Source organism: Catharus ustulatus, chromosome 1 (genome assembly GCF_009819885.2).
Source record: "Catharus ustulatus isolate bCatUst1 chromosome 1, bCatUst1.pri.v2, whole genome shotgun sequence".
Taxonomy (NCBI): domain Eukaryota; kingdom Metazoa; phylum Chordata; class Aves; order Passeriformes; family Turdidae; genus Catharus; species Catharus ustulatus.
The window spans coordinates 155318276-155344184 of record NC_046221.1 but is presented as its reverse complement, the minus strand read 5'-3'; the positions used below and the strand labels follow the sequence as shown (position 1 = coordinate 155344184).

General features: G+C 36.9%; 1 protein-coding gene across 1 annotated transcript in view; it reads right to left on the bottom strand.

The window, feature by feature from the left end:
- PHF20L1 (PHD finger protein 20 like 1) overlaps positions 1-25909 on the bottom strand; it is a 57119-nt gene that overhangs the window by 16027 nt on the left and 15183 nt on the right. The window contains exons 7-16 of the mRNA XM_033072343.1: positions 25437-25644; positions 24686-24817; positions 19789-19871; positions 15776-16028; positions 13592-13777; positions 13181-13387; positions 6216-6434; positions 5967-6023; positions 4657-4791; positions 369-533 (exon numbers count right to left, since the gene is read on the bottom strand). Of these exons, the coding sequence (XP_032928234.1) occupies positions 369-533; positions 4657-4791; positions 5967-6023; positions 6216-6434; positions 13181-13387; positions 13592-13777; positions 15776-16028; positions 19789-19871; positions 24686-24817; positions 25437-25644 (1645 nt within the window). The remainder of the gene's footprint in view (positions 1-368; positions 534-4656; positions 4792-5966; positions 6024-6215; positions 6435-13180; positions 13388-13591; positions 13778-15775; positions 16029-19788; positions 19872-24685; positions 24818-25436; positions 25645-25909) is intronic.

Sequence of the window (25909 nt, the reverse complement as noted above, 5' to 3'; positions counted from 1 at the left end):
TGAAACTGTGTGTGGAGAGACATGGTAATTCAAAGAAGTACAAAGAGTTTTGACAGGTAAAAATCTTAATCTGCATCAGCCAAAAAACCGCTCTCAAACACACTGCTGGTATATGAGATTTCAAGATGAATCCTGCAAAGTGCCTTTAATGTGCTCTCCTCAGATGCAGAGTAGCAACTCTTAATCAAAGCAAGTACAATGTAGAGCAGTATGAGGAGTGTAAGCATTTTGGTTTAAACAGACCAAGGTTAAGTCAGACACCGTATTTATAGCTACAATCCCAAACATAAACTAAATTATTTCCTTTAAAACTGTCTTTCTTAACAAATTAAACCCATAAACTGAAATTTGTTGTTCATTCAACCTACTTTCTCCACTAAGGTCAACAGACAGGATAGCTCTTGGATACTGGTAGGAAGTGTTCTTCTCTGAGAACATACTGCGCAACGTCAGAGAGCTGCCCGAGGAGCGCGTTAAGGGAGAGGAGCACCTGTCCAGGAATTCAACAGAACTGTCTTCATAATCCGAGTAATCTGGAAAGTTAAAAGAAAAGAAGTCACTCTTACAAAAGTAAAATTTATAACAAATGCCAAAAAAAAAAAATGTATAGATTGTACTGCAGCATTTATGTTGAGAAGCAAAGAATATCAATGCTGAGGTATCAGGATGATGAAACTGTAAATAAGAAATGACAAAAGCTCTTCCTAACATTTTATTTTAAAATTTCCAGTAAGACCCATAATCAAGTTTGATAGATAAGCATCAGCAACTGTAAATCTGCCATCTCTGAATGTACAGAGGGGTAATTTTCCCCACAATATTATGCAGTCTTCTTTTTTCCACATCTCATCCTGCACCACCTGCTATCCTCAGAGATGCTGCTGGAGACTCTCTCTTTTGCCTTAAGTCTGTTTGCAGCACTACCAGCCCTGCTACCTAGATGACCTTACCAGATTAAGTGACAAAAACTTGTCTGCACCCCTGCAGAGGAGCACAGGGAGCCAAAGGAAATTGTCTTTGGATGTTCCCAGGCCCATCCCACGAGACATGAATGGGCCAACAGGTCCTGGGTTGGGCTAGAGAGCATCCCAGGAGAGTATACATGCACAGGCTCAAAGGAGAAGGATGAGCAGGCAAACAACAAACATCCCCTGGCCAGGCCCCTCTGAGACTTTCCCAGCAGTGCCATCACCTCCATTATCCATGCACAAAACCCAGGTTGTGTTACCTACAGCAGCTCTCAGGATCATCTTCTGGACTTAAGGGCAGTTGCAGCCCAGGGGGGTTGCCAGGGGGAGACACTATGGGATGTGGGGGAAAATAATTCAGGGTTTGCAAGTGACTTACTATGAAATGTTTAGGGAATTAAAAAAGGTGGGGAAAATGGATGGCCTGAAATGATTTGGGGAAGAATAATTATGGGGAAAACACAGGAGTAACAGGATAAAAAAGCTACATATGCATAAAGTCTTGTGGTCAGTACACTTGCCTGGCCATGCCCTGCATCCAGTCTGTGCTGGCAGAGGTTGTAAGTCTCCCTCCTTGGAGCCATTGAAAAGTTTTCTGGATATAATAATCCTGGGCAACCAGGACAAGGGGTTTGGACCACTGCACCTCCAGAGGTCTCTTCCAACCTCAACTATTCTGTAATTTTTATTAAACTTCATTTCCATCTCTCACCTGGGGAAGGGGCTCTCCATTCAGGGTTCAAGTACACAGTCTGTGTGCCAGCAATGGAGTAGCACTGCAGGTTGAAGGGTCCATGTGTCTGCAGTGCTAGCACTCAGACTGCAGTGACAACAGCACCAGCCCCATGCCAGGGATCTCTGGTCACAGAGGCCCATGAGCTCATGCAGCCAGTCCAAGTGTCTGATTGCTTGCATGGATCAAGCTGGACCAGCTGAGGAGCAGATGAAATGGCCTGGGAGCAAGGGGTCAGTGGGTCTGCATGAGCCAGTTCTGGGGATCCGGGGAGTCCTGGCCAACACTGGGACCATGTGGGAATGCACATGGAAGTGAGATTCTCTGTACTGCAGTGGGGCTGCTGCCCCATGAGTTCATATCTGCAGGCACAGGAATTGGAAAGACTGGGATCAAGAGGAGCTACAGGGCAGACAGTGTCTGAGCCCACCTGTTGCAGAAATCCCCACTGTACTTATTTATACATCCCTGTATTATCTTCCTGTTCAGCCAGAGAGCAGATCCAGATGAGACTGCTATAGCACACACAAAAGCACAGACAACATCACGTGCTTCTGCCTGCTGGTCATGCAGTGGTACTGGCATTTATCTTGAATCAGCATTGTATCTTTTCCTCTAACAAACTAACTTCCTGTAACTTGCAGCAGTCTCAAGAAACACTTTTGCAAGCCTGTCCCTAATCATAATGACTGGAGAGATTGTCCTAGGAAAGCCATGTAATTGCAAATCACTGAACAGTAAGGGTTGGAAGGGACCTTAAAGATCATCCTGTTTCCCCCCACTTCCAGTAGACCACGTTTTTCAGAGGTCCATCCAACCTGGCCTTCAACAGTTCCCAGGATGTGACATCCACATCATCTCTGGGCAACCCATTTCAGTGGCTCACCAACCACACAGAAACAAATTTCTTCTGAATATCTAATCTAATCTAATCTAATCTAGATCTACCCTCTTTCAGTTTAAAACTGCTACCCCTTGCCCTATCACTACACTCTCTATTAAGGAGTCCCTCCCAGTCCTTTCTGTAGGTCTCCTGTACGTACTAGAAGCCTGCTATAAGGTCTTTCCCCAGCATTCTCTTTTGTATAAGAGAGCCTAAACAGGTTCTCAGCCTCTCCTCATAGGGGAAGTCCTCCAGCCCTATGATCATCACCATGGCCTTCCACTGGACCCACCTGAGCATGCCCATGGCTTCAATTAGTAATTAGAGTAGCTACCCTTTTACTACTCTTAAAAACCAGTATTTCAAATATAAGCATGTAATAAGATTACTGCACTTCCATCCTTCTGTAGGAAGCATTCCTGCTCCCACCTATCACTACAGTTTTCCTGCTATGGGCTCCTAAATATCCTTCTCTCCTAGATCACCTTCCATGAAGTAACTTTCCTCTTTACTGTCTCTGTCCAAAGCATTTCCAGCATTTCCCAAGTGTACTCACTGTAGTGAACTCAAGGAGCAGCTGAGTTGATTACTTCAAGCTGCACTGGCTTTCAACCTCACTGCAACAGAGCAGCATAGATAACAGGCATTGCCTACTTTCTGCTACACATGGATTTTATACAATCAGTAAATTACACACAGACTAAGAGCACAAAACCAGTCTTTGCTGGGTTTTTTGTTTTTTCTTAAAGCCTTGTTCAAAACTTACCTGGGGCACACAATGTACCTGTTCCCTCTTCTTGTCCAAGATGCCTCAATTTCACTTCAAACAAAAGGAGCATGCCTCACACCCTCACACTTTTGTCCACATCTGGGGTGGAGTGACCTAGTCCTGGAGAGAGAGTCCTGTTTCTTTTGACAGATGGGCGTTTTCAGGGTCACACCAGAGTCAGAATCCACCAGAGTATTTTTAATTTTTCCCCAGTTAAAAAAAAGCCCAAATTGAATACCTCTGGATTGTTAAACCCAAATTTTCACAAGATGAATTTGCAAAGAAGAAAATGCTCAAGTTTTACACTGCTTTTTGCATCTGGATTTAAGATTTCTATTTGTTGAGGCATTGGGCATATTTTCTTCTGATATTTACAAACACTGGATAAGATTCCTAGAAACTGGAACCTAATTATGATACTTCTGCCAACTTTCTAGACAAGCTGGCAAAAAGATCAAAGATGAAAACAAACAAATAAACCTAAACAAAACAAACAAAACCCAAACCAAAACAAACCAAACCATACCCAACCCAGACACAACAAACCACCTTATCACCACAAGAAGATAAAACCAAAGAACAATACTGGGCATATACCTAGCATTTATCAGTATCTTCTTCCAAATACATAGATGCCTTCCCAGTGCAAGTAAGAAGCTCCCAATGATTTTTAAGTAAAATATGCAATTGAAGTTTATAGTGTAAAATTATATTACTCCACTATAAAGATGATGAAGTAGACAAAACCTGCAATATTGCAATTCACACTAAAGCACTGCATGATCTGGAAGCATTTTCATGTTATAGCACAAATTTTGGACAGAGAAACACATAATCCAAAAAATATAATCCCCATTTGTAAAGGCAACACACAAGGCTCTTATAACAGAGATGCCAACCTCAGCTGTGCAGGATGAATTGTTAAAGAGGGGTGAACTGCATACAGCCAACCACTGAAATGTAACAACAAACTCGACACTAGAATAATTTTAATGTCCAAGCAAAATAGGTATGCCATGTACACAGAGCTTCAAATGAAGAATTTAAAGAGATGAAAACAACAAGCATATGTTTTTGAGGAAGAAAAAACGTCTGGGAAATGTGTGTCTATCACACAGAGAGAGACAAGCTATAAATGCACAGAAAAAAGTCCCAAGTGTCCTTTTCATATTTAAGGTTAAAACTTCTTCTTGGACATTTCTGAAATTTTACATTCATATTGTTTAAAACAAGTTTTACTATCTAATGCTAGAAATATATTGGGCGGTTTTACTTACTTTAAAAAGATATAAATTGAACTTACCATGCTGTTTTGATTTCTTCTTTTTTTTCTTCTTCTTTTTCTGTTTTGGTTTATGATCTTTTTCTTTCTTCTCTTTTTTCTCCTTTTCTTTTTCTTTCTTTTTACCTGAAATAAAAATTAAACAATTCAAAGCAGCTTCACCTAAACAAGGCATTCAAAATCAAGTGCTCTAGTTGTCTACTCAGATCAAAATGATTCAGTTAATTTACTTGCACTCTTGGACACACCTCTTATTAACTGCTGGTATAACAGTTCCAAGAAATCTCACTTGACAAATAATATTATATCATTTTAAGTATTTCCAAATAAGATATCAAGGCATAAAAAATACAGCAATGTACAAAAAGTACATAATATCACATAAATAGCTTATAACTTTAATTTTACTTACAGTTTATAACAAGAAGATTTGGGCATGAGAAAAAGCTTTCACAAATGTGAAATTCCCAATTATAAAGATCACATTGTCCTAAAAGCACATATTAGGCCTACAGAAACACATCTGAAGGAAATTTCAGTATCACAAATCTGCTGCTGCTGTCAGCACTCTGCACTGTACAGTGGCATCCTCACAGAAAACCGATTCTCACTCGAATTTGACACATTTTTTACGCTGCAGTTCACTTCTAACCACTGCTGGTATACACACGAGGACAAACAATTTGACTCTGAAAAATTCTTTTTATCTTGTTAATTCTCCCCAGACAAAATACATCCCACATTTTCACTCCACAATAATTTTTTAAGTTATCAGCAGTGAGACAAATAACAAGCAAATCAACTTGTTACAAAAAAAAAAAAGCCTCAAAGCCAGGATTGTTCCCTGCACACAAACTGGAGCAGTCTTATCTTCTTAGAGATACTCCTGGATAAACAAGGTAGAATCACTTCTGAATTCTAGCCAGTCTCTAATAATTTATATTATTTTGAACACAGGATAAAACAGAGTCCTCTCAATCTGTATTAACCCTTATTTGCTCCTCCAACCTCAAATCTGACAGTACAATTAAATAGCCAGTATTCTCATTCTACTAAAAAAAATCCCCAATCAAATAAAAAACCAGAGCCAGCAGGCATCTCATAGGTACTTTAAGATCCTTCAAACTCATTGCTATGGGCACTTTCATTTTACCTTATAATTATCCTTACGTTACAAACCTGTCATATGCACAAAAATTGTTTTAAAGACCTTAACAAACAAAAAATGCAGCTCGGGCCAGGAAATATTTTATGCTTTTACATTTGCCCTTCAAAGACAGCATTAGAAAATTTTTCTTTTTTTCATAAAAATAATACTGCTCTCTACATACCATATGTTGAAGAACTTTTCTCTTCCAGTTTTCCTTTTCTTTCCATTCTAGCTGCACCTGCAAATTGAAGAATATCACATAAGGCCAATCTCTGGTTGCTGACCTAATTTCTGGTAAAAGTCATTAGACTGTTAGAAATCCTAAGGGCACACAACAATAAGAAACATACAAACAATACAATTATTTTAAATGTCATTTTACAAATATTTTATTGTCTAAACACTGGAAACAAAAAGTATTGTAGTTTACCAACTTCTGAATGCTTGTCCTTCTCAATCACGTTCTTTAATATTTTCTCCTTCAGACTCTCAAAACATTTCTCCTTTATGGGCACAGAGCACTGTGTCTCTGTCCCTTCAGAGCTCACTGATGTGGAAGACCTCTTTTTTTTACTATTCCCTTTGGGTAACTTGAGACTATTGGTTAAAGGCATTTCCAGATGCAAGGCATGTACATGGGACGAGGGTGCTGAAAACAAGAAGATGGATTTACTCGGCATTCCATAAGGATTGCAGCCAGCCAGGGCTGGGTCAGATCACTGAAATGTCAATAATGGTCAAACCATCACCACACTTTCATTACTGCACATGAATGCCTAGATCTTAGTCTGACATACAATACTATACAGGTCACAGAAGCTTTCCTCCTGTATTTCAGAATTTGCACTCACTTTTTAACTACCTGTACTGGTTAAAGTGTACTTTTGCTGATACTTTTAAGTATTTTTGTTTCCTTTTTTTTTTTCACTGTATTAGGAACCCATGACAAGAGTTAAAGGTGCTGACACTGCCAGTATCATTGAAGTTAATGCTCCATTATTTTAACAGAGAAATTAAGCTCTGGTGCAACATTTTTAGTCCTATGTATAAAACATTTCTGCTTATTGACTTTAATAATATTTAAATAATTCACTTTCTTTCATTAATCCACATTTCAATAACATGTAACAGTACTGTGATTTGTCAGAATTCGGCATCATATACTGTCAATTCTTATCTTGTATTATTTAGAAGTTTATTCAGTTAAATAATTAGGGTTTTTTTAGCTCTGTATCTGATGCAAGTTAGGAAGTAACAATGTGAAAACAAAACAAAACCAAAATTATCTTTTTCACTGCTAATATTTATAATAATTTTTATATAATCCAACTAGAATTAAAGTTATTTATAAAGAACATCACTGAAGTAATTCAAAACTCTCTATTACTGTGTCCATCAGTATTTTTAGAGCTTCAAGATTCATCTAATTGTAATTAGGAAAGCCTAATTTTCATCAGATCCTTGGGGATATTTTAGGACCATGCCAAGGACATATTGTACAAAAATGCAGCTCTGTGAAGTCATAAAGGGATACCTGCTATTGGCCAAGTTATTCAGCAAGGCAAAATACAGAGCTGATCTGGAATGCATTAAATAAGCAGCATTAAGATAATTTGGTAAATTCATCAGTCATAAAAAGATTCTGGGGAAAAGGCAAGAACACCTCAAGCCTTCCCAATAGGGACAGACCAAGCCAGTTGTACTGGGACACAGCACAGCTCACACAACACTCACTGCCACTCCTCTGAGCCTTCCTGGGAACACAACCCAAATGCCACTAGGTGGAAAGCTGAACAACAGGAAGTAGAGCATCACCTCTCACACCACACAGCAATTTAAAAGCCGGGGTCCCCAGCTGCACAGCTCTGTGCTGTGCAATCCAGGCAGCAGCAGCTGCTCAGCTCTGTGTGCTGGCTCCTGCACAAGCTGCATAGCCACACCTGGGGCTACCTGAGTCTTTCCTGTGCCTCAAATTAATCACCTCACCCAAGACAATACTCCTTCTAAGACTGATTCAAGCTCTTGCCTTTGTCTGTATTTCAAGTGCATTTAGCTTGCTGGAATACTTATCATTGACACAAAACACTACCCAAATTATTCCTTTCTTGGATTTCCTAATTACCATTTGTCTCTGTTACAGGACTGAACTGTTCTGCCATCTGTAGAGCAGTAAGTATATTTTAGCACATTAGTAAAAGAAAAAAGTGACACTTTCCCACATCATCATGCTATCAACGTCTTATCTCATTTCTAAAAAGAGCGCAAAAGGATCACCCAAAAGCACTTAATTCATTTTAGGTCACTGCCATTTTGATGAAAAGATGCGAGAACACTCCATCCAAATAATCTCAAAAGAAATTTAGCCTCAGCATTAGATGAATTAGTATTTGCACTTTATTATTGAGAAGAAATCCTGACCTGACATCCAAATGTGATTTAATACCAACAGCCACAACACAACAAATTGCAGTATATCAATAATTTTCAACACAAGCACATCTGACAAAGTAAACAGTAACTGTTTCAGGGAACTTATATTGGGCAGAAATCTCTCCAGTCAAGCAAATATCCATCTTGCTGTCAGAATTCTCCAAACTGCCTTACTATAGAAACTTGAAAATAGAAACTGTTATTATGCCTGTATACATTGCAACATTATTCTTGGCTTTTACTTTTCTTCATTGAAAATAATTTTAGATAAAGAATCTTAAATTCTCAAATCCTACATAAAGCGTCAAAGCTTGTAAAGTCTGCTTTTCAACTGTGTAATCACTACTTACACATAATCCCAAAATAGGACAAGGTGGTCGGTGACAAGGGCAACAAATACAACAAGGAAATATTAGTTCCTTTATGAAAATACCACCTTTTCATTTGAACTGTTACTTTTAATTGCCATTTTATTTCTGTTAAGGAGTCTATCCAGCCACCTCCCACACAGTGAACGTGGGAGGTCTGCAGTTAACACTCGGCACAAAGACGACCAGAGATTAGACTTGGTAAACTACTGATTTTGTCACCATTCCAAGATCAATTTTATCACTAGAAGACTAATTTCAGATTAAAAAGAAATGCCAACCACAGCATTCCCAGTCCAGTTTATAATATGTTTCCAGTGCTGCTTCTCCTGTTATGGCACAGAGAAGTGACACAAGCCCCTCATGCAAGTACAGGCCCAGGACAGGACGTTGTGCCACAAGCACAGCTGGGCTTGCAGTAGTACTGCTTACTGCAATGCATCAAGCTCAAATGAATTGTAGCCATCTGAAGCAACTTATTTTGTTGACTGATACTCTATTTCATGGTTTTTCATGTTTAAAATAACATCATAAATATCATTATCTGCATTAATCTTAATCATAATCATATTGGAACTTAAATCACATTGCAATGGAAATATCAATTATGCTGATCATGATTAATTTAATGTTTTAAATTCCCAGTGCATAGGATCAATTTTAAATCTAAACAGACTTTTAATTGCATATCACAGATTAATACTGGACCCTGCCCAAAATGATGTCTTCAGGACAAATGAACCTATAAAAAGGTTCTTGCTTGACTCATTAGGGAGTAAATCTGACTGTTAATAGATGGTTGAAGTAAAACAAACAGCCCCAAAATAACATGAGCAAGTAACAAGATGAACAATAGTTTATCCCTCTTAAAAGCAAGGTAAACCAGTAACATGGGCAAGAGTTTTAAAAAGTGATCAATCTCATTTTCTGAAAATTTTGTTCATCAGCTATTTCTTGTTCTGCTGCAGTAAACTGTTACCAAGGAAATTATATAAAAGTATGCAATGTTTTTTTCTTTTAGTCTTAAATGCAAATTTCTCCCATATAGTTAACCTAATGTTACCTTACTAAATCATCTGTAGGCATTAGAACAGGAAATAACAGTTAGTGATAATACTGTTATATCAGCATTACAAATATTATATTGTTAGATTAGAAAGTGTAACAATATTTTCCTTTTATTTAAACTTCAAAATCCAGATTGCGTGCTGAAATTATGTTTGCTCAATATATAACAGTTAAAGTAACATAAATGGTGCAGGGCTACAGAAACCAAGAGAAAAGATCACAAATTTAAAGAGAAAGATCTGAACTTCATCTATTCAGAATGGCAAAACTACTGTGCTTTGCAAATATTCTGATTAACTGCGCATTTAAAGTCTTTGAAATGCTAAAGTGATCAGAGGCCAGTTATCTGCCTTGGAATGGTGACAAAACTCTATCAATTTGGCAAATGAAAGCACAGATTCTTATTTATGTCTGTGCAGTATCAGGTGATCACAAGTAGGACTTCACAAACAGTCATGTAAAGCAGCACCTCTGTTCAATAATTAATGGGTAGTGTACAGGTGTCTACCAAAGTGCACAGTACTTCCATGGAGCCTTTGGATTGAAGGAATTATCACAGAGTTTTTCTTTTGCCTCTGCAAAATGATAAGGTGTTAATTTTGAGCAATGTTTTTGTAATCTGTGTGCTAATACTGAGTTGCCATTTACGCACCTGCACTTCAGTGCACCTAGTCCCTCTCCTCTGAAAATACCAAGTCAGTACCTTCTGAATAAGGTCACTAACGTGTAATTTTTAACACCACTAAATTATTTTTTTAATTGACTCAACTGACAGCCTCCATCAGAAGTCAAAAATGTGCCACATAACAAATTGCATCTCTGGGCTTAAACCAGTTCAGCTCTGTTACAGAAGGGTCAGGGATCAGACCAGGCTGTTCTAGGCTAAATACCATCATGAAGTATCTCTGAAACTATTCATAGTTATCCACTTCTATGATTACAAAGACAGGTCTAACTTAAGTGCCCTTAACAAAATCTGCAGTGATGTCAAAATCTATGTCCAGACTGTGTTAATAAAATCTTAACAGCAGAAATACCATAAACAGATGCACAGTTATAAGAGTTCTTTGAGATCAAGAAAACACAATTACAGAATAGTTTGGATTTTACACCAATTTGTAATGGATAGAGTCACAGTGCATACATTTAAATGATGCAGTGTATTAAACTGCACTTAGGTAGATGTTTCTGTATAATGCAAATTAACTTTTCTCAATTATTTCAAGAATTGACAGGAATGAGAAAGGAAAGCTTTGGGCACCTCTCCTGTATATATTTGCTTGCTATTGTTTAAACAAATAATTAGGAAAGCACTGAGAGTACATCCTATTTATTTTCCTGAAGCATGCAAGAATTTGGTGAAATTATGCATGCTTCAGGAATGTGACTTGAGAAAACCTGTGCAGTTTCAGAGGCAAAATGATGCCTATTTATTCAATAGTGTAGACTAACTCCAGAGGTTTCAAACCAGAACTCTACATTTTTCCTTTTTCTTCTAAGATTATGAGGATAAACATGTTCCACCAGAGTTAAAAGACTGGGATGAACCCAAAACACACATGAATTTTAGTTATAGAGTCCTAGTGATACCACTGAGAGAGGCAGATAGCTCCACAACCTGCCATGAAATCTGTGAATTTAAGGTATCAAACTGCTCATATTAGTCTTTCAGGCCACAAAGCTGATACTTAAGAAGGTGCTGGGCTACATGCTGCAACTTACTGAAAACTTCTAACATTTGGAAAAAAGTCAGTATGACAGCTCAAGACACAACTCCATTTATTGCATGAAAGAAAACTGTAACACATGAAAAATTGGAACAAAACAGATGTGCCTGGAAAGGCAAAAACTCAGATGACAAAAAATGTAGCTGGAAAAATCAGTCCCTTTAGAGCTTATAACTCTCAAAATTATATATGCTTATTAAACTTTATATACAGTATAAAATCTTCCCTCTGGTAGAGGATGCAAGTACTTCCAGCTTCCCACTATGGACTCAAATAGTAACAACAATTTTATCATGGAATTTTTCCCTGACACAAACTATTTGGACATGCCCCATAATTCTGAGTCATTAAATAAAGGTGGCTGTAAACAAAACTTATTCTCTCTTTAATTGCTTCAGCTGTGGCCAAGACCTAGCTCAACAAACAGGTCCAAAGTGCACTCCTGAGTGCTGGGTTTAGAACTGGCTCACTCTGCCCCAAGCCAGGCCCACAACAGGAGCAGGTAACTTCCAGCATTACCAACTAGCAATAAACCAACGTAAAAAGAGCCAAAAAATATATCAGAAAATCCAGAAGTTAAATTTCTATAGCTGAAATTAATTTTACCAAACAGGAAACAGATGGTTGGAAGCTGGTGCTTTTTTTTAACAATCTTGTTCAATGAGTGGGCAAATACACAACTCACAAAAGCACTTCTCTTAGGGGCAGTAGACACGACATAAAAAAGGACTTTTATAGAAGTAATTTTCCCAGGAATCTGTAATTCTGCTGCTATGCCATGCACCAAGGGCAAATGAAGACTCTCAAATGGTTTTACTCACGTAATTAAGTAATATTTTAATTTTAATATTTTAAAAAGCTTAAGTGGTGGCTCACTAGAGATACCTATAAAATTAGTTCAAGAGATTCACAGATGAATCGACTAAGACATAGTTTAAGTGTCATAATTCTTTTAAGGCCATGATGTCCTCCCTTACTATCAATCCCACTTATCAAAACTTTCTGAGCAGAATACAATAATTTTACTTTTTTCCCCCCCTTGTCTTAACTTTTCTGAACAATTTTCTCATGAAATAAAACAAAACAAGACTTGAAAAGAATTTTCTTGGAAGCCAGTTAAAAATGGTGTGATAGCCACATACGATACTTGCTTACAGAAAAATGATACGAACACTTATCATACACTGGATGAAAACATCCCACTTTTAGGTCTGCTGTGTAAATCCTTCCCCAAATCTCTTAGTTACCTCTATCCAAGTATTTCATGTAAACCACAGTAGTCAATGAACTGTTACAAAGGGAGAGGTAGCACAGAGTTGCAGCATTGGGCTCTGTGCTGAGAGTGACCAAGTTTTTGAGGATTTCTCAGAAATATTTTTAAGTAACATTTTGTAGCAAGTGAAGGACAGAATTTCCATCGCAAACAAACGCAAAGCAGAGGAATGCTGACTGTCTTTAAGAACATTACTGTTTTAAAGCTGAAGCCACAAAATAGTATGTTAGTAAAGACTTCACTTTGTTAACTATTTTTACAACTTTTAGCAATATCAAACATATTTTTGAAACACTGCTTACTACATTCCACACTCTCATTTTCTCCTTAAAGCATGTTAGAAGTGCAAAAGCAGCCCTAAGCCAGTGAAGACAAAGAATATGCAGATGAATGAGTCCAGAAGAGAGGCAGGTTTTTGAGTGTGCAGAAAAGACAATAAAAAGCATCCCCTCTCTCTGCGGGATTGAATACACACACGTTTGAACCCTACAACTATAAATCTCTGTGGTTGTATACTGAATCTCTTTACCTGACGCTGTTGTAGCTACTCTTCCATCAGTTACTGCTTTGGAAGAAAGATATGTAATCATCTGAATATCTTCCTTGTCTTTACTGGGATATTCATTACGGAAAGTGGATTCCGCAGATAATGGCGCTGTAACTTCCGAACTACGGCTTAAATCAAGAGGGAGACATGGTCCACGCTTCTCAAGTGACACATGAGCAACATCAGGTACTACATAAAAGAAAAAATGTCATATTAAAAAAGACAGATGGGTCCAACAAACAGTCTGGATTGCAGCGTTACATAACATAGGAACAGTAAAACAGCTTTAGCTACAGCAGTTCAAAATATCCCATTATTTGAAAACCATGAAAGGTCTAATTTTTATGATTCAATTTCTCTTGGGCAGTTCTTTATTAGATTAAGATACATTACCCTCCAATTTTGATGACTGTTGGTTTTGACCACTGATGGAGAACACTTTTCCATCAGTAACTGAAGAGGGAGAAGAAACTTTTTCTACAGAATCATCAGGCAAGGAGCAAGTGGCTAAACGCTGTGATCTTCTTCTCCGTTGACTATGTTTGTAGGATCTAGGGGAATTCACTGGCTGTGATGGACCTAAAAAGAGATCTTTCAATGTTCATGAAGCAGAGAGATACACCATCATCTTACCGCAGCATTTGAGCTCTAAAGATGGGGAGTGCTTTAAACAGCTCTTATTTGCAAAGCTGGTAATCACAGCAAAACTGGTAAAAGTAATTACAAAACTGTGACTACCAGGAGCAAAGAAAGGTTTATGCTCAAGACATGATTCTGGTTTTTGCTTATTACAAGGCACCTACTTCCCCACTGGTAAAGGTGGTTGTTTTGGGCAAGCAGTGTATTTACAGAAAGCAACCCACCCCATAAAACCCAGGCAGCAGGTTACTTATAATGGAAGGGGGCAATAGGATTTAACAATAAACAGAACAAATGATCACAGTTAAGGATCTAAAAAGTCATGGATAGTGTTAACATACAACTTAAAGAAATAATTGAAAATAGTGTTTAATTTTATATCCCACCTCCTGCCTTCTGATAACCTGATATCAATACCCCAAATGAAATTCAAACACACACTGCCAACGCATGGCACAGTAAGAAGGTTCCTTTTTTTAGTTAAAAAAACCCCAAATGGGGGAGGAGGATTGATATAGGTTAATATAGGCCTGATTCATTAAAAACAAAAAACCCACACTCCCCTACACCTCTTCAATATTACCCAGTTCCACAAAATTTTTCCATAGAAAAACATTTAAGTTGGTATTACACTGTGAATCACTGCTCTCTCCTTTTTGTAAGCAGTTTTTAGAGTCAGATATCCAGATTTAAAAATTAAGACACAGCAAAACTAACTTTCCACTACAGCTAGAATAAACTTGGAAGTCAAAGATTAAAGACAACACTAACAAGAGCTAAGCTACCAAGTAATCAAATTTTAAATTAGCTATTTTTTAAAAAAATATTGCTAATCCAAAATATAAGCATGCTCCAGGAAGGCTACTTACCATTGCTCTAGGGGTGGGGATAGAAGGCGTATTACAATATGGATGACTGCTAACATTTTGTGGGGACAAAATACAATTTTTACCAATGTGTCCTGAATAAAGAAGGTTGAATTTGCACTCCTGCCTCTCCCACTCATTTAAAGTTATCTATGAGCAAAGATTAAAAAGAAACTTATCTCATAAGTGAAAATACAGAATCAAGGTTAAGGGAAACACATGATACAGGTTGAGTCTTCCATCCTCAATCACTATACTAAAACGGAAAAAAAATGTAGCTTTTGACTTACTGAAACCTGCATTTATATTAACTTGTGGCCTCATTTAATGTTCTTTAGGCACAGAACCTGACACTAAACAACACTAAAAACCTAATATATTCTTTAAAAAAATTATAGAAATACCTTAATATTCACAAAAAATAGTATGTATTCAAGCATGCAGCATAAAGCTTTCCCTATTCTTCTGATAAACAGTATTTTGATGCTTGGCAAACCAGTTACACATGTTAGGAAGCTGAACACCCATGGGATTTTACTAGGACAAGGAAACACAATTTTTAATATTTTTCCACCACAGATCTTGAACCCATCTTCTCTTTCACATGGTGTTTGGAGGAAGTATCACATAAAGTGATGAATGCCACAGCCAACAGGTACAGAACGTCTGCCTGCTGAAGGTGAAGTTTCTCAGAGAGGGAAAGGTCCACACCAAGGTGTATGTCTTTTCTTTTTAATGAATCAGGCCCTTTTCAGAAGGGAGGTTTGATTTCTCCTGTATCACTGTTAATGCTAGTGTGGAGATTTAAGCTAGAGGGAAAGCCAACCCTTAAAAGCCATGACTCTATAGATATCAATATATTATTTAAATGTATTATTTCTGATAGAGTAATTCAAATGCCTTATTATATGACTTGACTTTTAAAATAGTGAGCTACCCCTAATTCTCCCACTTGGACATTTTATTTAAAGCAGACTCATTTTTAAAAGCAATAGCCATTTACAACCAAAGAAAATTTCTGTATATCTCTTATAAGTAGGTACGGTATTTTTTTTAAAATGTCTGTGCTCACTAGTTTTATTTATCACAGAAGAAGGAAGCTGAGAGACCAGCGTCAAATCCTCGACTTGTATTAATTCTGGGGAAAGTGGTGATTTAGGGGGCTTTATACACCCAGAAGAATCTCCAGATTCTTGTTTGCATTTCTTGCTGCGAGCCTTTCCTGAAGACAAAGTTGAGGATAACAGTGCAGGTTTCTGAATGTTGGCAGAACTGCTAATATCAGCTTCATTTTTTTTCTGACTTTGTGGTTTAGGTGAAATCTCCTGAATAAATAATAAAAAATTGATACTTTTATTTCAGTTTCTTCATTGTGGTTCTTGTATTCTATTTTGATCTTTTTAAAAGCAATTTCAGTACTCAAACACATAAAAAAGCAACATTATTTTAAATACAAATGAAAACCATTTAAAATGCATCACATTAAATTTTGCTTTTTTTAAAGGAGCACTACCAATTGTTTTCAGTATTCAGAATACTCAATTCTTACTATTTGAAATATCTGCAAAAAGCCTGAAAAGAAAACATTTTCCCTCTATTCCCCATTCAAAAATTCAACTAAGTATTTTTATTTTTATTTTTCATCTGCACTGTCAGTGCAGTCTCCAAGCAGAACTCAGAGAGCATCTGTTCCCAGCCAGAACACACATAGTGCTGCACCATCACAGAGCATCTCACGCTGGAAGGGACCCAGAGGGATCCTCAAGTCCTCCTCCCTGCTCCTCACAGGGCTGCCTGCTGCTGAATCATGACTGGGAGTGTTGTCCAGACACTCCTTGAACTCTGGCACTATGAGCAAACAATCCTTCCTCCCTCAGGATTGCAGCTCTAAAAAAAGTTGCCAAGATTTTCCCTACACAGCCATTTCCTCAACCAGATCCAAAAAAAAAGAAAATACATAATAAAAAAAAAAATAAAAAAAATTAGGCAGTTCTTCAGGAAAACTATATTTAACAATGAATTTGCATTTTTGAGAATCTGAAAAAGTTGATAATGCTCCTTTAAGGAATGTCTGAAACAATGAAAAGCTTCTAATACTGAGCACACTCTCGCACAACCCCTTTCAGTGCTGGGAGTCTGGATTTCACCACATTATGTTTGTGCAAACATGAAGAAATCACAACTTCTAGCACCACAGGGTTAAATAGATTGCTAACTGCCAGGGGGAAACAAGCAGATAATGAGGCAAAACAGTTTTTGAAGGAAAAGAAGTCAACATATAATGCATTTTTCCAAATTCCTCAATTTTCATCCTTCTTAACACAAACAGAACTATTTTTAGACCATTAGCATGCATTGACAGACATTAGCATTTTAAATTTTTCACTGAAGTTCTTCCTACATTATGAAAACCATGCATGTGTTACCACTTGCCTAATAAGGGCAAACTACAATATCTGAATATAATTTCTTAGGCCTGTCTCCTTCTCATCCCAGTTACATTATACAGCATAGTACCATCTAATAAAACCGTAACTAACAAAGCAGAGAGGTATTTCTAGAACGTGTGCACCTCTTTATCCAAACTAGAAACATCACATCTCCAGTGATTTGAGGGTATTATTGAGTTTTGTTATAAATTGCAATTTTATTTTCCACTAGAACTTTCCATGTTCCAATGGAGGAAAAACAAAAAATAGCAAAACAAAACCCCACAAGTGCACATTCTATGTCTGTAAAAGGGTGCCCCTGAATGCTACGTGAACGGCTCGCTGGGAGTATCCTGTAAAGATCCGGTGCAAAACATCCCATTCAGCAGACATCAGTTCTACCTTGAATAACTCCATTGCACACATACTAAGTGTAGTTTATTCATTTGTATAAAATATTCCATGAATTGTAGAGTATACCTATGCTGGTTATGAGAGGTATTACCAGAAATTAATTAGAGTCGTAACTTGTAAATAAACAATTTTATTGTTCATCTTCACAGATGTGAAAGACATACTACAGCATCCATTACTTTCAAATTACAAAGTTATTTAAACAAGATTAAAAAAATTAAATTAAGATTTTGATAAGGTGCTTAACCTCTTAACAGGACAAATTAACATTAAAAACCTTAATGAATTAATGTTATCCATCTACTCAGGTCTTGGTCAAAAGGAAATATAACATGACATACCCTAATACAATTAAATAAACTACTGTATCTGCAACTAATCATCTGAGGTTTTGGGTTTAAGACAACTGTAAACTAAAAATCTATAAATATAAACAAAAACTTGCATCAACAGAGTCAGTTTTCGGCTATTGGCCTGAATATTTCTACCATGTTCTGTATTACATTATTAAAAAAACCTACAAGATATTTTATCCATTCCATTTTATAGCAGTAGCAGACAAAGCCTCTAAGGAATGTCAGCTTCGCTATCAGAAAACCTTTTGGAAAGGTTTATAACTCGGCCATTTTTATTTCATTTTGGGCAGGAACTTGGTGAAAAAAGCTTTAAGCTCAAAAATTTCCTCCCCACAGTCAATCATTTAAATGTTTGTGAGGTTTCTGGTTTTAGTTAGACACAAAGGAATAGGACAATTTGGGATTTTAGATGCCTCTTTAAAGGAGCTTAACTATTATTTCCAAAAAATGAGGTTTTTCAGACCATTAGCATGTAAACAATGACAGAGACATCTTGTTTTTTATATCTGATCAATAAAACAGGAACAGCCGAGTTACTAAGTCTAAGAAATAACAAAAAGGTTATAGTAAATATGCACTGCAGTTTATACTGTTGCATACACAGTCTATGTAAACCACAAAGTCCCATTCACCGCAATGGGATTCTGCATGGCAAGATTTACATTGTAATGATTCTCCCAAAAACAACATGCTGTAAGCCATTTCACAGTTTTTTGCACATTGAAAATATCACACACAGTAGCAAGAAAATCATAGCATCTTTAATATGCAAAAATTTGAGAAATGGAATGTCATGTCAGTACACTGTAAACCTTTATGCAAAATATCGGTCAATGCATCGGCACCGCAGGGGCTCCGCCGGCCCTGACAGTGACAGCATCAAAACCAGAAAATCAGGTTCCATTGACTCTCATCCAATGCAGCATCAATGGAAAAACCAGAGCAATGCAATTATATATCAGCTCTAAAGAACCAGTACAACCAAAATGCCAAATCAGGTTTGGGGTAGGGACTGTTCATAGAGTGTGCCGGGGCTAAAGAACAGAAGTGCTTGTTAAGGAATTGCAGGCAGCAAGGCTACTTTGTTCAAATGCTGCTGTTAAAGAAGAATGAAAATGCATACAAAAAAGCTGTATTAAAGATACATTAAGGCTCTGATTTAAATAATTGGAAAACAAAGATGTCCTGAATCAAGACTACTGTTCATCCTTAGCTTGCTTTACCATGCTCAGGCATTCAGCCCTTTTAAAATGCAAGATAATGCACAACTCGGAGTCCAGCAATGCCTGGACACAGTGCAATAAGCCAAAGACAAAATGGCAGCCTCTAGACCCTGCCAATATGCAGGTTTAAAAATCAGACCCTTAACATTATTTAAAAGTTTCTTTTTTGTATTTATTAAAATACACACCCTTGCAAAATGTATGGCTCATTGAGCAGTTCATAAAACACATACAAGCCTACAACACCAAATTCTTACAATATAAAAGAAACTTCTTTTAAAAGAAGTTCTATGTGATGTCAAAAACCCTGTTTCAAACACAAATCAAATTTGTGTAAGGGCCTGTTTCTAAGCCAGTCATCATTACAGCTATAAAACTGGACCTTGGGACACTGGTCTCCTCACATTTGTTGCACGGAGACTTTGTTATTTTGTTTTCTGTTAGTTTTCTAACACAAAAGCTCATTATTGAAATTCAAGTCAACATTGTGTTTAGAGACAGATTAATTCCATACCTCTGGCTCTGCCAGAAATGTAAACATAAGATAAATTTTCAGTTCCCTGTTATATCTGAAGGGGAAAATTTTAATGTTGTAGGTACTACATCTCCATGGCACACTCCAGTGGGAACTTTGCAAAAGAATCAAACTCTACCATTTCATACCTGCTCCAGGACTGGAGCTGTTTCTTTGTTGCCTTCCTTTTTTTCAGCACCATCTGCAACAACAGCTTTGGATGCCAATAAACCTTAGGAGAAAAGTTGCAGATATTTTTAGTTAGAAGCACCTTGCAACAAGAATTTGTAAAAAATAAGCAAAATATTGAGATAAGAAATATGAAATGCACAAATCTACAACATGAGTCTTTCTGAAATGGCCTCACACAAAACTGAAAACTTTAAATTAGAAGAAAGAAAAAGTTAAAGGACATTCCAACAATGGCATGCTTACATACGAAGCATTTCTTTGGCATATTTACTGACAAGAAGAAAATCAAATTATCAATTCTAAAATAAAGCCTTGCCATCTTTCCAAAGCCCAAATACTTGAGCTTTAAAACCAAACACATCATACATAAGTAAATCTTGAAAACAGAATTATTTACAAAACTTTCTTCTCTCTCCCTTTTCCAGCCTTAGAGAAATCAGAATCTGTATTACTTCTTAAGTACAACATATGCAAATCTTTCTTAGACATAATACAACAAGGGATTTAATTTCCAAACAAATATTCTCAGCAGTGGAGCTCCCAAATTGCCTTACTAAGATGACCATAGTGGGAGCAAATAATATATTAGAATATGTAACTTCATTCACAAACTTATGTACAGTATCACTATTACAAAAAATCTGTGAAGACAAGGGGACTATAAATGCAAGAAAGTTTTCTGCCAGTGAAGCGTATGGCAACAGATGCAGTTGTACCTCACACAATAACTTTAATTGCCTAACAATGTAGAGACAGAAGTTCCACACCATTAAGAAAATACAGAACTGATAAAATCTAAACACTATAAATCTGAATAAAAATTGCTATTATAATCTCTGGGAATGTCAATATTGGGAGTGAGGAGTTGAAATCCTCAAAAATAAGTTGACAAAATTCAGAGGGAATTGCTATTGCATCCCATAAAAGAATTAGATATGGCCAAAATTAATTTAAGGTTCACAAAGTCCAAGAAATTATAAATTAGTGAAGTCTGGACTCTCAGGAACATTACATCAATACATTACATCAAAACAAAAAAAGATTTCAGCATTCAACAATAACACCAAGTGTTTTATCTCATTGACTATTTATGTTAGATTGAGTTATGCATTAGTGTAGGCTAACTAAACCTAAAGCAGAAATGTAGTCTATTAGATAAAAGCAAATAAAATTATCAGTTAAGGTTTTAATTCTGCATTAGACTACAGAAAAGATTTTGGTTTTAAGGACTTAAATAAACATTTTAAACTCAAATTATCCTATTTAAATCAAGTTGCAAAAATCGCAGTGTTCTTTATCTTTGCAACCCTGCATCTGTATCAAAAAGCATAAAAACATTTTCAAAATCAAATGAAGCTGAGTTTTAAATACAAAAAAAAAATAAAAAAACAAGCTACAGTTTACAAGGAAGCCTTTGTGGTTCTGTAAGCCACAGGGTGCCCAGAGAAGTGTGTCCCATCCCTGGAGGAGTTCAAGGCCAGTGTGGATGGGACTTAGAGAAAGCTGGTCAAGTGGATAATGTTGGCATTAGATCACCCAAAAAGGTCACTTCCAACCCAGACCATTCAGTGTTTGTCACATTCTCTGATTTTTAGTTCTAGCTAGATGATCTCTGCTCAGAAATTCAAGCTGTTAAATCAATCTAGATTCAGATCTGTCAACACATAATCCTTATGGTTTCCTTTTCCTCTACCCCATAAAGTATTTTTCTAACCAGGCACCACGGTTGTAGGACAAAGCAACTTCACAAGCTATTGCAGACCAGCACTACTGGTTCACCACCCTCTGTCTGTAGGAGCACCTAACCAAGCAAAAGTTGGGAGTGGCACAGTGAACCAGGAATGTTTTATTCTGCAAGCTCACTGCAGCTTTTATCTGGTTTTAGGTACCAATGCAGCACAAGAAGACATGGAAGCAAACATTCCAACAGCGGCAAAAACTGATTGGAAGATGACATTAATGCATGCTTAGCAGGAGATATTCTTCACCTTTGGGAAATGTAATTGCTACCAGTGCTAGTAGCAAAAGAAGGGGCAAAGGAAGCAACTTTACTTTGTTGAATGGTGAGCAAAGAACACGTGATACAGCTGTGGGCTTTGTGACAGACAAGACCCTTCTGCATCAAATGCTGAATGCTGAACTGAAATCCAGGATTTTTGTTGTGAACAGCTCCCTTCATACAGCCTCCAGCAATAGTGTTTTTCACTATTTCCCCAATACAGCCGTAAGAACCTGCTAAATGTTTTCCTAACAGCTTTATTTCCTAACAATGCTTTATTTCGTAGCCACTCCCATGGGTATACCAGCATGATTCCCAACTTCCCTTCAAATGTAAAAGCTTGTGCTAGAGACAAAAATGACACAATGCAAGTGTATATTGATATACAATACATTGTCTAAAAAAAATTTAATGTATAAAAAAATAAACATGATAAGAAGAAGTTTGCTCACTAGCAGTAACATTTTCAAAATGTACTGTTATAAAAGACACTATGGTATGAACTGAAGAAGTGAGTTAATTTGGGAAGAGATAAATGAAGTATCTAAAAGGCATGACAAATTTATTCTTGTAGTTAAAGGATTACTTTCACTGAAAGGTAACACATCCTCTGCTAGCCAAGTGGGTCTTGTGGAGACAGATACTGCTTTTAAAACGGTAACACAGTCAATGGCTGCAAAATCATGGTTTGATTATTCAGTTCAGTCTGTATGAACCTGTCTCACTACTATGATTCTCATAATCCTCCTGAGGTAATAAGAATCTATCCACAGCACAGGCAAATACAGATTCTAAAGGTAAAGGTTTTTCAGCTGGCTTTGGTATCTTCTGTTACTACCTGCTATTGGAAAAAAATAACAGGGCTCCATCAATGTACATCTCTAGTCTCTACATCTTATACTACTACTGCTCATGGCAGCAATTAAATTGGAACCTCACTGAGAATGTATGTAGTACAGGAAAGGGGAGTAGAAATGGGGCTGAAAAATTTGACACCCATTAACAAAACTTGGAACTAAAGAAGGAGCCTTCTAGGAATGACAATCCTGGAGGTAGAAGATGGGTTTTTCTAAAGACTGCTTCCTTTTTATGAAAAGAACAGATCCTTTCCATCCTTTCTTGGATGAAAAGCTGGACATGAGTTGCCAACCCTTTCCTGGGCTGCATCAAAAGCACTGTGAGCAGCAGGATGAGGGAGGTGATTCTGCCTCTCTGCTCAGACCCCACTGCACTGTTGTGCCCAGTTCATGTGTCCCAGCACAGGAAGGACATGGACCTGCTGGAGTGAGTCCAGAAGAGGGACGCAGAGAAGGTCAGAGGGTTGGAGCACCTCTCCTGTGAGCAAAGGTTGAGAGAATTGGGATTGTACATCCTGGAGAAGAGAAGGCTCCAGTGAGCCCTTATAGTCTAGTGCCTAAAGGGGGTCTACAAGAGAGCTGAGAAGGACAGTTCACAGGGGCATGAGAGGATAGGACAAAAGGGAATAGATTCAAACTTCAAGACAGTAGGTTTTGATTAGATACAAGGAAGAAATTCGTTCCTGCAAGGGTGATGAGGCACAGGTTGCCCAGGAAAGCTGTGGATGCCTCATCCTCAGCAATGTTCAAGGTCAGGTTGGATGGGGCTTTGAGCAACCAGATCTAGTTGTCCCTGCCCATGGCAGTGAGGTTGGAAGTAAGTGAACTTTAAGGTCCCTTCCAACCCAACCCATTTCATGATTTGTACCATTTTATTTTTACTGATTGAGAGACTGAAGCAGAACCACTCTCATAAACAAACTGATTAAACATCCCCCACTGAAGACCAATGAAAGGCTAGATAAACCAAAAATAGTATGAAAAAATCTCACTGTGCAGTTTAGCAAATTAGGTTATTTTTGTTTTACAGAAACAAATATCTACTTCCAAGAAAATCCCAACCAAAAAAGTGCCCCTCTCATTTGTAGCACAGGAAAGTTTACCACTCTTCATATGAAATATTATTGACTAGAATAATGATTGGAATGAATTTCTATCTTACAGTGTGTCCAAGGGCTCCTCTGTTAAGGGAGGGACTTCACAACTTTTTTCAACCCAGCTTCTGAAAGGCATCTGATACCTTCCCAGCACAAGTACAAACAGTAAGACTTTGTCCTAAATACTGACAGGACCAAAGCTAGCATCAGAATTTTCTTATTTGGAGGAATATAAATTGAAATAATTTTTTCACAGGTGTGTAAATTTCTATTAAAATCTGGAATATATGCATTTTTTCAGCTTTTAAAGATAAGACCAATTATTAAATTTCCTGTTGTATAGAATGTATTCTGCAGTAACACCCCTGTTTTCCATTAATATACCTTTGAGCACTAAAGATAGTGAGTGAATGCTTAGACACCCCCAAAAAAATCATCTTTATAGCTTCAATTTATAGGGATGTATATCTCTAAATAAGAAACTCTTTTTAGCAACAATTTCACTTTACGAAAAAATACTTTGTTTCTCCATAGCTAACCATAACTTTAATTTACAGTGGTAGTAAGCAATTCATGACATTCTTAAGAAGTTGTATAAACCCAAATTCACCCAATAATGGAGAAAACTGTACAGGTAGAGGTAAAATACGCTTAAGAAATTCATCAATTCAGGATGGCTCCTATACTAAAAAACCAAAAAGACCAAGTACAGTCTGCAACCAATTTCAGGTAGAATTCACCATTTATGAATTGTTTTAAAATTCTTAACAAGTACAGACTGCAGTGACCATCTGCCTCATGAATGTGCTTATATAGAGTCTACTTCAGCACCTTCTTTACAAGCATGAATATTTCACTAGACAAAAAAGGAACAAAGTCAACAACAAAAAAAGTCTTTTACCAGTGATCTTGTTTAGGCGCGCTCTCTTTGCCTGAAATGAGTTGCCTAGATTACTTTTCCTCTTGTGTGATAACGTGTTCTCTGCCTGCACAAAGGCCATCTTTGGAACATCCACTACAGGAAATCCTACTTCTAAACACAAGAAAAACCTCATTAACATACATTTCATAAACACATAACAGCCAAAATACTTAAATATTTCAGAATACTGTAGTAAAGAAACTTGAAATGTTTATAAAAAAGGAAAATGACACATTCTGAATCTAGAATTACATACTGAAACGATACATTGATATTATATCAAAATTTGTAATTTTTACTGAAGGTAATGAGAAATAAGCACTAAAGACTTAAAATGAACAAATCCTACATACTCAGATACAGTTTCAAACAAATCCAAATATGGATATATCATGCATATTGGATTTTTTTTTTTCTTAATACAACATCAGAAATTATCTCACAGATAAGAGAAGATGCAGGAATATCAACCAAACATATAATGAAATCATTAATAAAAAGTTATTTTCTGCTCTTGATAAAAGTATTCAGAAGTTTAGCACAAGCAGTAAATGCTGATTGAACTAGATTTATCTGATCAAAATAGTTTCTGAACCGATTACCATTATGTATCAGAAAGTTATGAAGACAGTTTCCTCTAGAAATATTGGTTATTACTTAACTGCAAAGTAGCAACAGGAGTTCAACACTACAGAAAAAACAATTTTGTATTTACAGAATGTGCTTTTACCAAATGTGTCACTAGATGTAGGCTCCTCTTCCTTTTTTTGGACTTCCTGCATGATTGTAGAGGTTGAGGTTTCTTCCTTTTTTGAAGGGACTTTTAGCCATTTTCTGTCCTCTTTATCTTTATTGCTGTTTGCACTGGTTCTAGGTTTACTTCCTGCTTTGTTCTTGGCTGCTGCTGCAGCAGCAGCTTTGACCAAAGCTATCCAATCCTCCAAAAAGGAAAAAATGGTGAGTAAGTATTATAAAGTGCCTAAGACTCAAACAGAAAATACTCGTAAACCCAGTGAACTTTATCTAGAAATGTTCAAATGAAATTCAATTTATTTTTATGGTTACTACTCAAAGAGTGGTATAACTGACTTTCCCAAATAGTCCAAGTAAACTTGAAGTATTATCAGTATGCCACGTGGATAAAAAGAGATAAAATCTTTCAAAAAGCACGGTATACGGAATTCTGGCTGTACAAATTCCCTT